Below are 13,809 nucleotides of genomic sequence, written 5' to 3'. Positions count from 1 at the left end.
ATGATGGAATTTTATAGGTTAAATGAAAATTATTTCATAATTTACTCATCCTTGTGTTGTTTTAAACCTGTATGCATTAGTTTTTGTCTGATTAACACAAAAGAAAATATTTTGAGGAATGATGGTAAACCCACAGCAGAAAGTTACCATTGACTCCCATAGTAGGATTAAAAAAATGATGGATTTTTATAGGTTCAATGAAAATTCTTTCATAATTTACTCATCCTTGTGTTGTTTTAAACCTGTATGCATTAGTTTTTTTCTGATTAAAACAAAAGAAAATATTTTGAGGAATGATGGTAAACCCACAGCAGATAGTGACCATTGACTCCCATAGTAGGAATAAAAAAATGATGGAATTTTTTCTTTCATAATTTACTCATCCTTGTGTTGTTTTAAACATTTATGCATTAGTTTTTTTCTGATTAACACAAAATAAAATATTTTGAGGAATGATGGTAAACCCACAGCAGATAGTGACCATTGACTCCCATAGTAGGAATAAAAAAATGATGGACTTTTATAGTTTCAATGAAAATTCTTTCATAATTTACTCATCCTTGTGTTGTTTTAAACATTTATGCATTAGTTTTTTTCTGATTAACACAAAATAAAATATTTTGAGGAATGATGGTAAACCCACAGCAGATAGTGACCATTGACTCCCATAGTAGGAATAAAAAAATGATGGAATTTTATAGGTTCAATGAAAATTCTTTCATAATTTACTCATCCTCGTGTTGTTTTAAACCTGTATGCATTAGTTTTTTTCTGATTAAAACAAAAGAAAATATTTTGAGGAATGATGGTAAACCCACAGCAGATAGTGACCATTGACTCCCATAGTAGGATTAAAAAAATGATGGATTTTTATAGGTTCAATGAAAATTCTTTCATAATTTACTCATCCTTGTGTTGTTTTAAACCTGTATGCATTAGTTTTTTTCTGATTAACACAAAAGAAAATATTTTGAGGAATGATGGTAAACCCACAGCAGATGGTGACCATTGACTCCCATAGTAGGAATAAAAAAATGATGGAATTTTATAGGTTCAATGAAAATTCTTTCATAATTTACTCATCCTTGTGTTGTTTTAAACCTGTATGCATTAGTTTTTTTCTGATTAACACAAAATAAAATATTTTGACGAATGATGGTAAACCCACAGCAGAAAGTTACCATTGACTCCCATAGTAGGATTAAAAAAATGATGGATTTTTATAGGTTCAATGAAAATTCTTTCATAATTTACTCATCCTTGTGTTGTTTTAAACCTGTATGCATTAGTTTTTTTCTGATTAACACAAAAGAAAATATTTTGAGGAATGATGGTAAACCCACAGCAGATAGTGACCATTGACTCCCATAGTAGGAATAAAAAAAAGATGGAATTTTATAGGTTCAATGAAAATTCTTTCATAATTTACTCATCCTTGTGTTGTTTTAAACCTGTATGCATTAGTTTTTTTCTGATTAACACAAAAAGAAAATATTTTTAGGAATGATGGTAAACCCACAGCAGATAGTGATAATTGACTCCCATAGTAGGAATAAAAAAATGATGGAATTTTATAGGTTCAATGAAAATTCTTTCATAATTTACTCATCCTCGTGTTGTTTTAAACATTTATGCATTAGTTTTTTTCTGATTAACACAAAAGAAAATATTTTGAGGAATGATAGTAAACCCACAGCAGATAGTGACCATTGACTCCCATAGTAAGAATAAAAAAATGATGGAATTTTATAGGTTCAATAAAAATTCTTTCATAATTTACTCATCCTTGTGTTATTTTAAACCTGTATACATTAGTTTTTTCTGATTAACACAAAATAAAATATTTTGAGGAATGATGGTAAACCCACAGCAGATAGTGACCATTGACTCCCATAGTAGGAATAAAAAAATGATGGAATTTTATGGGTTCAATGAAAATTCTTTCATAATTTACTCATCCTCGTGTTGTTTTAAACCTGTATGCATTAGTTTTTTTTCTGATTAACACAAAAGAAAATATTTTGAGGAATGATGGTAAACCCACAGCAGATAGTGACCATTGACTCCCATAGTAGGAATAAAAAAATGATGGAATTTTATAGTTTCAATGAAAATTCTTTCATAATTTACTCATCCTTGTGTCGTTTTAAACCTGTATGCATTAGTTTTTTTCTGATTAACACAAAAGAAAATATTTTGAGGAATGATGGTAAACCCACAGCAGATAGTGACCATTGACTCCCATAGTAGGAATAAAAAAATTATGGAATTTTATAGTTTCAATGAAAATTCTTTCATAATTTACTCATCCTTGTGTTGTTTTAAACATTTATGCATTAGTTTTTTTCTGATTAACACAAAATAAAATATTTTGAGGAATGATGGTAAACCCACAGCAGATAGTGACCATTGACTCCCATAGTAGGAATAAAAAAATGATGGACTTTTATAGTTTCAATGAAAATTCTTTCATAATTTACTCATCCTTGTGTTGTTTTAAACATTTATGCATTAGTTTTTTTCTGATTAACACAAAAGAAAATATTTTGAGGAATGATGGTAAACCCACAGCAGATAGTGACCATTGACTCCCATAGTAGGAATAAAAAAATGATGGAATTTTATAGGTTAAATGAAAATTATTTCATAATTTACTCATCCTTGTGTTGTTTTAAACCTGTATGCATTAGTTTTTTTCTGATTAACACAAAATAAAATATTTTGAGGAATGATGGTAAACCCACAGCAGAAAGTTACCATTGACTCCCATAGTAGGATTAAAAAAATGATGGATTTTTATAGGTTCAATGAAAATTCTTTCATAATTTACTCATCCTTGTGTTGTTTTAAACCTGTATGCATTAGTTTTTTTCTGATTAACACAAAAGAAAATATTTTGAGGAATGATGGTAAACCCACAGCAGATGGTGACCATTGACTCCCATAGTAGGAATAAAAAAATGATGGAATTTAATAGGTTCAATGAAAATTCTTTCATAATTTACTCATCCTTGTGTTGTTTTAAACCTGTATGCATTAGTTTTTTTCTGATTAACACAAAAAGAAAATATTTTTTGGAATGATGGTAAACCCACAGCAGATAGTGACCATTGACTCCCATAGTAGGAATAAAAAATGATGGAATTTTATAGGTTAAATGAAAATTATTTCATAATTTACTCATCCTTGTGTTGTTTTAAACCTGTATGCATTAGTTTTTTTCTGATTAACACAAAATAAAATATTTTGAGGAATGATGGTAAACCCACAGCAGAAAGTTACCATTGACTCCCATAGTAGGATTAAAAAAATTATGGATTTTTATAGGTTCAATGAGAATTCTTTCATAATTTATTCATCCTTGTGTTGTTTTAAACCTGTATGCATTAGTTTTTGTCTGATTTACACAAAAGAAAATATTTTGAGGAATGATGGTAAACCCACAGCAGAAAGTTACCATTGACTCCCATAGTAGGATTAAAAAATGATGGATTTTTATAGGTTCAATGAAAATTCTTTCATAATTTACTCATCCTTGTGTTGTTTTAAACCTGTATGCAATAGTTTTTTTCTGATTAACACAAAAGAAAATATTTTGAGGAATGATGGTAAACCCACAGCAGATAGTGACCATTGACTCCCATAGTAGGAATAAAAAATGATGGAATTTTATAGGTTCAATGAAAATTCTTTCATAATTTACTCATCCTTGTGTTGTTTTAAACCTGTATGCATTAGTTTTTTTCTGATTAACACAAAAAGAAAATATTTTTTGGAATGATGGTAAACCCACAGCAGATAGTGACCATTGACTCCCATAGTATGAATAAAAAAATGATGGAATTTTATAGGTTAAATGAAAATTATTTCATAATTTACTCATCCTTGTGTTGTTTTAAACCTGTATGCATTAGTTTTTTTCTGATTAACACAAAATAAAATATTTTGAGGAATGATGGTAAACCCACAGCAGAAAGTTACCATTGACTCCCATAGTAGGATTAAAAAAATTATGGATTTTTATAGGTTCAATGAAAATTCTTTCATAATTTACTCATCCTCGTGTTGTTTTAAACATTTATGCATTAGTTTTTTTCTGATTAACACAAAAAGAAAATATTTTTTGGAATGATGGTAAACCCACAGCAGATAGTGACCATTGACTCCCATAGTAGGAATAAAAAAATGATGGAATTTAATAGGTTCAATGAAAATTCTTTCATAATTTACTCATCCTTGTGTTGTTTTAAACCTGTATGCATTAGTTTTTTTCTGATTAACACAAAAAGAAAATATTTTTTGGAATGATGGTAAACCCACAGCAGATAGTGACCATTGACTCCCATAGTAGGAATAAAAAAATGATGGAATTTTATAGGTTAAATGAAAATTATTTCATAATTTACTCATCCTTGTGTTGTTTTAAACCTGTATGCATTAGTTTTTTTCTGATTAACACAAAATAAAATATTTTGAATAATGATGGTAAACCCACAGCAGAAAGTTACCATTGACTCCCATAGTAGGATTAAAAAAATGATGGATTTTTATAGGTTCAATGAAAATTCTTTCATAATTTACTCATCCTTGTGTTGTTTTAAACCTGTATGCATTAGTTTTTTTCTGATTAACACAAAAGAAAATATTTTGAGGAATGATGGTAAACCCACAGCAGATAGTGACTATTGACTCCCATAGTAGGAATAAAAAAAAGATGGAATTTTATAGGTTCAATGAAAATTCTTTCATAATTTTCTCATCCTTGTGTTGTTTTAAACCTGTATGCATTAGTTTTTTTCTGATTAACACAAAAGAAAATATTTTGAGGAATGATGGTAAACCCAACAGCAGATAGTGACCATTGACTCCCATAGTAGGAATAAAAAAATGATGGAATTTTATAGGTTCAATGAAAATTCTTTCATAATTTACTCATCCTTGTGTTGTTTTAAACCTGTATGCATTAGTTTTTTTTTGATTAACACAAAAAGAAAATATTTTTAGGAATGATGGTAAACCCACAGCAGATAGTGACCATTGACTCCCATAGTAGGAATAAAAAAATGATGGAATTTTATAGGTTCAATGAAAATTCTTTCATAATTTACTCATCCTCGTGTTGTTTTAAACCTGTATGCATTAGTTTTTTTCTGATTAACACAAAAGAAAATATTTTGAGGAATGATGGTAAACCCACAGCAGATAGTGACCATTGACTCCCATAGTAGGAATAAAAAAATGATGGAATTTTATAGGTTAAATGAAAATTATTTCATAATTTACTCATCCTTGTGTTGTTTTAAACCTGTATGCATTAGTTTTTTCTGATTAACACAAAATAAAATATTTTGAGGAATGATGGTAAACCCACAGCAGAAAGTTACCATTGACTCCCATAGTAGGATTAAAAAAATGATGGATTTTTATAGGTTCAATGAAAATTCTTTCATAATTTACTCATCCTTGTGTTGTTTTAAACCTGTATGCATTAGTTTTTTTCTGATTAACACAAAAAGAAAATATTTTTAGGAATGATGGTAAACCCACAGCAGATAGTGACCATTGACTCCCATAGTAGGAATAAAAAAATGATGGAATTTTATAGGTTCAATGAAAATTCTTTCATAATTTACTCATCCTCGTTTTGTTTTAAACATTTATGCATTAGTTTTTTTCTGATTAACACAAAAGAAAATATTTTGAGGAATGATAGTAAACCCACAGCAGATAGTGACCATTGACTCACATAGTAAGAATAAAAAAATGATGGAATTTTATAGGTTCAATGAAAATTCTTTCATAATTTACTCATCCTTGTGTTATTTTAAACCTGTATATATTAGTTTTTTCTGATTAACACAAAAGAAAATATTTTGAGGAATGATGGTAAACCCACAGCAGATAGTGACCATTGACTCCCATAGTAGGAATAAAAAAATGATGGAATTTTATAGGTTCAATGAAAATTCTTTCATAATTTACTCATCCTTGTGTTGTTTTAAACCTGTATGCATTAGTTTTTTTCTGATTAACACAAAAAGAAAATATTTTTTGGAATGATGGTAAACCCACAGCAGATAGTGACCATTGACTCCCATAGTAGGAATAAAAAAATGATGGAATTTTATAGGTTCAATGAAAATTCTTTCATAATTTACTCATCCTTGTGTTATTTTAAACCTGTATACATTAGTTTTTTCTGATTAACAAAAAAGAAAATATTTTGAGGAATGATGGTAAACCCACAGCAGATAGTGACCATTGACTCCCATAGTAGGAATAAAAAAATGATGGAATTTTATAAGTTCAATGAAAATTCTGTCATAATTTACTAATCCTCGTGTTGTTTTAAACCTGTATGCATTAGTTTTTTTCTGATTAACACAAAAGAAAATATTTTGAGGAATGATGGTAAACCCACAGCAGATAGTGACCATTGACTCCCATAGTAGGAATAAAAAAATGATGGAATTTTATAGGTACAATGAAAATTCTTTCATAATTTACTCATCCTCGTGTTGTTTTAAACCTCTATGCATTAGTTTTTTTTCTGATTAACACAAAAGAAAATATTTTGAGGAATGATGGTAAACCCACAGCAGATAGTGACCATTGACTCCCATAGTAGGAATAAAAAAATGATGGAATTTTATAGGTTAAATGAAAATTATTTCATAATTTACTCATCCTTGTGTTGTTTTAAACCTGTATGCATTAGTTTTTTTCTGATTAACACAAAATAAAATATTTTGAGGAATGATGGTAAACCCACAGCAGAAAGTTACCATTGACTCCCATAGTAGGAATAAAAAAATGATGGATTTTTATAGGTTCAATGAAAATTCTTTCATAATTTACTCATCCTTGTGTTGTTTTAAACCTGTATGCATTAGTTTTTTTCTGATTAACACAAAGAAAATATTTTTAGGAATGATGGTAAACCCACAGCAGATAGTGACCATTGACTCCCATAGTAGGAATAAAAAAATGATGGAATTTTATAGGTTCAATGAAAATTCTTTCATAATTTACTCATCCTCGTGTTGTTTTAAACATTTATGCATTAGTTTTTTTCTGATTAACACAAAAGAAAATATTTTGAGGAATGATAGTAAACCCACAGCAGATAGTGACCATTGACTCCCATAGTAAGAATAAAAAAATGATGGAATTTTATAGGTTCAATGAAAATTCTTTCATAATTTACTCATCCTTGTGTTATTTTAAACCTTTATACATTAGTTTTTTCTGATTAACACAAAAGAAAATATTTTGAGGAATGATGGTAAACCCACAGCAGATAGTGACCATTGACTCCCATAGTAGGAATAAAAAAATGATGTTATTTTAACACAAAAAATAAATTATTTTAACACAAGGATGTTAAAATAACATCCTTGTGTTATTTTAAACCTTTATACATTAGTTTTTTCTGATTAACACAAAAGAAAATATTTTGAGGAATGATGGTAAACCCACAGCAGATAGTGACCATTGACTCCCATAGTAGGAATAAAAAAATGATGGAATTTTATAAGTTCAATGAAAATTCTTTCATAATTTACTCATCCTCGTGTTGTTTTAAACCTGTATGAGAAGAAAATATGATGCACTATGTGTCAAAAATTATGATTTATGACCTTGATTTACAACCTAACACCTTATGAGTTGTTTTGCTTCCTGTAATAAAATATTATGTTGGTACTTGCTGTTTATACTCCGGAAATGACTCCGGAAATGACTCCGGAAATGACTCCGGAAATGACTCAGGAAATGATGTTTATCCAGGTGCCCTATGGTCTCTGTTGTTTCACGCCTCCCCTCTCATACGTGAGTGTTTAAAGAAATCAGAAGATAGTAAAAAAAAAAAAAGATAAGTTAGAATTTTGTATGCCAGAATGTTTTGCTTTTAAGCATAATGTCTGTGAATAAATCAATACACATGATTAAAGAAATAAGAAGACCTGATGAAGAAACAATGTTAAATAAAATAAATTGTAATAGTATTTAGGTATGTTTTTTAAAAGAGGTACCGGTTAGGTGCTCAATTGAATAAGCTGTTGTCTTCCTGTCTTGAAAGTTGTAATGTAAATCTTTCCTTCCAACCCAGTCGTCGTCGTCTATTCGGGTCACGCCCCAAGACTTCTGATACGTCGGTACAGTTCAATAGAATAAAAGTTTAGGAACTAGGCTAGTCGTTAAGACATTTCCTTTCCCCTGCAGACTGTGTCTGCTCACGCCAAAGGTCTTCCTTGATATTCAAATATTACTTCCTTGCAGTCTCTGTCATATCCCACAAACAAGGTGCCATGGTTTTACAATAATAATCTAGATCAATAGATTGTAACTTTATGACCTATGCGAGGTGTTAAGACATTTCCTTTCCCCTGCAGACTGTGTCTGCTCACGCCAAAGGTATTCCTTGATATTCAAATATTACTTCCTTGCAGTCTCTGTCATCTCCCACAAACAAGGTTCCATTATGCGCCCCATCAAACAGACATAAATGGAGGTTTCTACACTATGTATATATACACAGATATAATAGAATATCAATCAGTTGGTGATTATCATGTACCACTACTAAGGTGTGTCCATATAGACGGTGAGAACAACAAGATTATTAATATTAGATACGACAGACCACATTACGTACCGGTGAATAAATCTTCTATCACTGAGATAAGTATACAAGTGAAAGACGATCAAAATCAAGACATAAGTTTTAGTTACGGTAAGGTGTGTGCTAAACTACATTTTAGACCTGTGAAACAACGTCTTTTTTAAGGGTTTTGGAAAAATGGCATATTACAACAATCATAATACTGACCCCATGCGTTACGTAGCCTATTATCAGAATCAGGCTGGCAATGGCCTTCCTGGCTATGCAGGGGGAGGGGTTATGTATGGTGCGGGGTTGGGAGGCCTTTTTCGTGGACTCTTTAGAATGGCTATACCATTACTAAGACGTGGATTTAACATAGCTAAACCACATCTTAAATCAGCTGCAAAGAACATAATAAGTGATGTTGTTAGCCATACAATGTCTCAGTCTTTTAACAATAACAATAATAGTCAAGAAGGTTCAGGACTGATGGTAATGGCACGCAAAAGAGTGTCTAGACCCCCAGGTTCCCGGAGGAGTGGCCAGACACAGAAGAAAAGAAAACGACATCTGAAAAAAACTTCAGTTGTAAAACGCAAGCGCAAGGAGTCGGGAAAGTGTCCGGCATCAAAAAGGAGAAGAAAGACAATATTTTAGACCATGGCTTTACTACACAGCATGTCAGAAGAATGTTTAAAATCAGAGCTGGATCTGTTTACAGTACCGCTGACTCAGATGGCTATTGAGAAAAATACATATATAGAAATACCTCCATTATCAGCAATTTCAGACTCTTCACCTCTGGAATTTTTTATTGCCGGAACGGGGGAGGATTATGTGGATCTAAACAATACATTGTTATTTTTACGACTCAAAATCACAAATCCAGATGGCACAGATATTGCAGATGGTGCTCCTGTGGGACTTTCAAACTATCCAAGCTGTTCGATCTTTGGACAGGTTGATGTGTCGCTGGGGGATCGACTTATATCACAAAGTACTAGTACATACCCTTATCGGGGGATAATAGAATGTCTTACCAATTATGGGAAAGATGCTCTTGAAACACTCTTCAGCGCTGCTTTGTTTTACAAAGATACAGCGGGCCATATGGACGTGACGGATCCTGCGGGGGCAAACCGAGGGTTGACAAAGAGGGCCGCCTTCACCAACGCCAGTAATGTGGTCGAACTTCTCTCACCTGTTCACAGTGACATTTTCTTTCAAGAGAAACTGATGCTTAATGGGGTTGATATTAAAGTTCGTATGACCAGAGGAAAAGATGAATTTTGTTTGATGAGAAGCGACGCTACGGCCTACAAGCTAAACATCCTGTCAGCATCTTTATTTGTGAAAAAAGTGACAGTATCACCGGCTGTGAGATTGGGTCATGCACAAGCACTGCTTTCAACCACTGCCAAATACCCTATCGATAGAGTATGTCTGAAGAATTTCTCACTACCTGCAGGATCGCGTGTCTGCAATCAAGAAAACTTGTTCTTAGGAACTCTACCAAAATCTATCGTAGTAGCGATGGTTGATAATGATGCTTTTGTGGGGGCGTATGATAAAAACCCCTTTGCATTTAAAAACTACGACCTTGAATTTTTATCCATTTATGCCGATGGCGTCCAGATTCCTTCAAAGCCATTGCAACCTGAATTTGGAAGCGGTTCTGCAGTGAGGGAATTTTATCAGTTAGCCCTGGCCTCTGGAAGACATCTTAAAAATCAGGGACTATCTATTGATAGAGAAGAATTCCTACACGGCTATACACTCTACGCATTCAATCTAACACCAGATGAGGAGTGCGGGCAGCACATTTCGCTTATTAAGAGTGGTAATATTAGACTGGAAGCCCGTTTTAGACAACCCCTCCCACGGACAGTAAATTTAATTTTATACGCTACTTTTGACAGTGTTATAGAAATATCAAATCGTCGGCAGGTCCTGGTTGACTACTATTAATACTCAAAATGAATACTGTACAGCTTACATCAGTTATGGACCGGATTTCCTGCAACATACATTTTCTCGGAGTACTACCGTGTGATTATCTACCGAAAGAGCCTTTAAAAAAATTACCATCAATGGTTATATTGAACACACATCCTTCTGGACTTCCTGGTCAACATTGGTTAGCCATCTACATAAACGAAGAGGGTGTAGGATGTTTCTTTGACAGTTTTGGCAATAAACCAGATTACCAAGGTTTTCCATCAATTATCAAAAACTTTTTAAAACTCAATTCTAAGGAGATACAACATTCGAATGTGCAAGTACAGGATTTTACATCAGACACATGCGGACAGCATTGTGTATTTTTTCTTTACCATATGACAAAGGGATTTGACTATGATTATGTACTGAAAATGTATAGTGATGATTTAATTAAAAATGATAAAAAAGTATCAACTTTTGTGAAAAGATTAAAACAAACTAACTGTAATGAAAATGTGTTCAAATGTATTCAGTGTGTACAAACAGGTGAAATGTTTATGCCTGAATTTTCTTAATAAATAACAACCAATGACAAGTATTACATCTTTTGGGGTCTTTATTTACGACATTCAACATTACAGATAACAACAACAATAAACATTCTCAGTGTTTTTAAAAATTTAGCCATTGACCTCTGTCAAGAACAGGGGGTGAAAATACATGCCCCTCTGAAAAATTAGATTTTTCTGGAGGTGTACCCTGATGACTCTTTTTCCTTTTATTACTCCTCTTAGATGAGTTTGTAATAACTGAAGTAGACTTGTTTTTGAAAGAGTTAATTACATGTCTGACATAGTGGTTAGGTACAGTAGAGAATGGTACATTTAAAATAGCAAATGCCTCCAGAAACTCTTTCCATCCAATAGGTCTCCGTTCATCAGCGACCTTTTGAGGGGCTGTGACGCTTTTAACTAAATCGAGCATGTGTGATCCAGGAATCAATCTACCTTTAAACACAAACTCTCCAGAATCAGTCCATGATGTGATATCCTTAGTTTTAGATAATTTATCCAAAATGTATCGAACATTTTTAACACTTCTCTGTGGGACATGCTTTAAAATATCATCGGCAACATTAGACAAAGTATCCGGCGGATTCACAGGACCCATCACAACAGGGTTTTCATTTTCAATGTGATCAGGCTGTGGAAGAGTTAATGTTAATGTGTTGGTTTCCCTGTCCGCTTGTCTAGAAAGGTTTAAAAATCTCTGCAAAACACCTGTATACATCTTAGCTTTTTCATATGTGTCCAGATCAGATCTGTAGAGAATATTTCTTATGGTCATGTCCAAGTCATTTTCCACGGTATGTTGAATAGATTCACGAGGGGTACCAGTTTTCAACTTGTCCAGCTGGTGCTGCGGTACTAAAAACATTTTCTCTGCATACTCCATCAGCAAATACTTATTTAGAGGTGATCAAACTGGTTATGAACGGTATTGCAACGCTTAAAAGAGGTAACAGAAAACCTCCTTGTTGATTGATTAACCTTCTTTTTCTACCAACTCCAACCTTCTTATCTGCAACAATTTTGATTTCGTTACTTCTTCTCTTCAGTTTCCGATATTGTAGATGGGTGAGAGGTATATTGCCATGAAGGACATTTAAAGCTACTTCGCACAATGTAACAATGAACTCATCTGTAGCAACCTCTAAAATAACACGTCTTTGTCGAGGTGTAGCCTTTAATAATAGCTTTAAAAGAGATAGGTTTCTTAAAAGCCTAGCAGACATTTTCAAATATTAGATGAATTCAGCGCTTCTTTTTCTGAATGTATACAACAGGATTTTGTGAGAGCAAATCTGTTCTGAGACGAAACTGCTCTGGAGTTTTAGCTTTAAAGTCAATCAGTAGGTAGCCGAAGGGGTTGCTGGTAGCATCTTCATAACATTCCATGAAAAATTTTGTATTTCGAGGGTACATCTGTCTGGATAACACGTTAATTTGGGTATTATCTCTGGGGTTTTTAAACAGTACCATATAATTGGTGTTCAAGCTGATGGTCCTGCTGGATTTACCTTGACAAAACAAGTTCTGGACAATATACAATGCACTTAAATTTTTGTGGTGTACATAATTTGTAAATACTCTTTCAACTTCAGAATTACCACTAGCATCTTTCATAACATCGTCTAAAATTAAAAAATTTATTTTGTTTGGCGGAAACAAAGAATCGTCATTTAGATTCTGTGGAATTCCTTCAATAAATTTAATGTCAAACATTTTCATTAAATCATCATACATTGGCTGCCAACAATCATAAATTAACACAATATTTTCAATATTTTCAGAAACTATTTTCTCAGCGTTTTGTAACAGCATTTTAACAAAGAATGTCTTTCCAGAGCATGAGGGCCCTGAAATTATCATGGAGAAAGGATGTTGAATTCTGAAATCAAACCCCTCTGTACCTTGCATACCCCGATAAGCATAAGTCATGATCAATATCCGAATGGGCATGTCGTGAAATCCTTCATCAATATTCTTTTGTCATAAACGACACGAAACTTCTTAACAACTGACTTGTTTTTCAGTGTGAAATTCTTTTTATTTCTGACAATGGTGTCAGTGTGGGCCAGGAGTTGCCGAGTGCTTTCAGATGATGCTACAAAATCGTCAACAAGGCCTATTAAAGACTGTAGTGTGATAACTTTAGAGTTCTCTGCTGTCAGCGTTACGCCCTTAGCCTTGAGACATATGTGTTGTTTCGCAGTCCGGTAACCATATGTTTTAGGACCTGCGGAACAAAACTCTGTAATGGTATCGTCAGAATCAAGTTCATTAGTGAGATCACCTAAATAAGGTCCCAATGGAGGTTCCCAATCTCCATCTCTTGAGACATAGATAACACTATCTGTATCCCCATACAAGAGTCTATCGCCCAACCTATCCATAAGGTTGTACAACTCCAACCGTGCATGTGCCGTCGTGAATGCCCCGATAAACACATTAACATCTCGGGTCTCGTAAGAGGACCCCTCTGCATGTTTGTATTGCACCAAGGCAATTGTGTTAGACACAAACATGAAAAATGTTACTTCGTACTGACATCCAAAGATGTACTGAGAAAAATCTTGAGCATTTTTCAAAAGCTTGCAATTAGGCATGTTCTCTCTGAGAGAGAATCTCCCCCACAACGAATTAAGCAACAATTTGTTGATCGATCGACGGGCGGGATTATTACAGATCTTTTCAGGATCG

The 13,809-nt window shown here is 32.9% G+C and overlaps 1 protein-coding gene across 1 annotated transcript; it reads left to right on the top strand.

Moving 5' to 3' along the window:
• Positions 1-9,265: 9,265 nt before the first annotated feature.
• On the top strand, positions 9,266-12,187 carry LOC135745522 (uncharacterized protein F54H12.2-like). Its single transcript, XM_065263812.1, has 3 exons — positions 9,266-10,445; positions 12,005-12,064; positions 12,165-12,187. Exons 1-3 carry the CDS (start codon positions 9,266-9,268, stop codon positions 12,185-12,187), a joined length of 1,263 nt encoding a protein of 420 aa, XP_065119884.1.
• The last annotated feature ends 1,622 nt before the right edge of the window (positions 12,188-13,809 follow it).

This window comes from Paramisgurnus dabryanus, chromosome 12, assembly GCF_030506205.2.
Source record: "Paramisgurnus dabryanus chromosome 12, PD_genome_1.1, whole genome shotgun sequence".
NCBI classification, from domain to species: domain Eukaryota; kingdom Metazoa; phylum Chordata; class Actinopteri; order Cypriniformes; family Cobitidae; genus Paramisgurnus; species Paramisgurnus dabryanus.
Note: the sequence above shows the minus strand (reverse complement) of the source record. Positions and strands in the feature narration are given on the sequence as shown.

Bases quoted from the DNA above. Each gene is read 5' to 3' on its own strand.
- LOC135745522 (XM_065263812.1), top strand. From the start codon at position 9,266: ATGGCTTTACTACACAGCATGTCAGAAGAATGTTTAAAATCAGAGCTG. The intron at 10,446-12,004 runs GTAATATTAGAC...ATACTCCATCAG, and splicing joins CATTTCGCTTATTAAGAGTG to CAAATACTTATTTAGAGGTG. The intron at 12,065-12,164 runs GTAACAGAAAAC...TCTTCTCTTCAG, and splicing joins TATTGCAACGCTTAAAAGAG to TTTCCGATATTGTAGATGGG.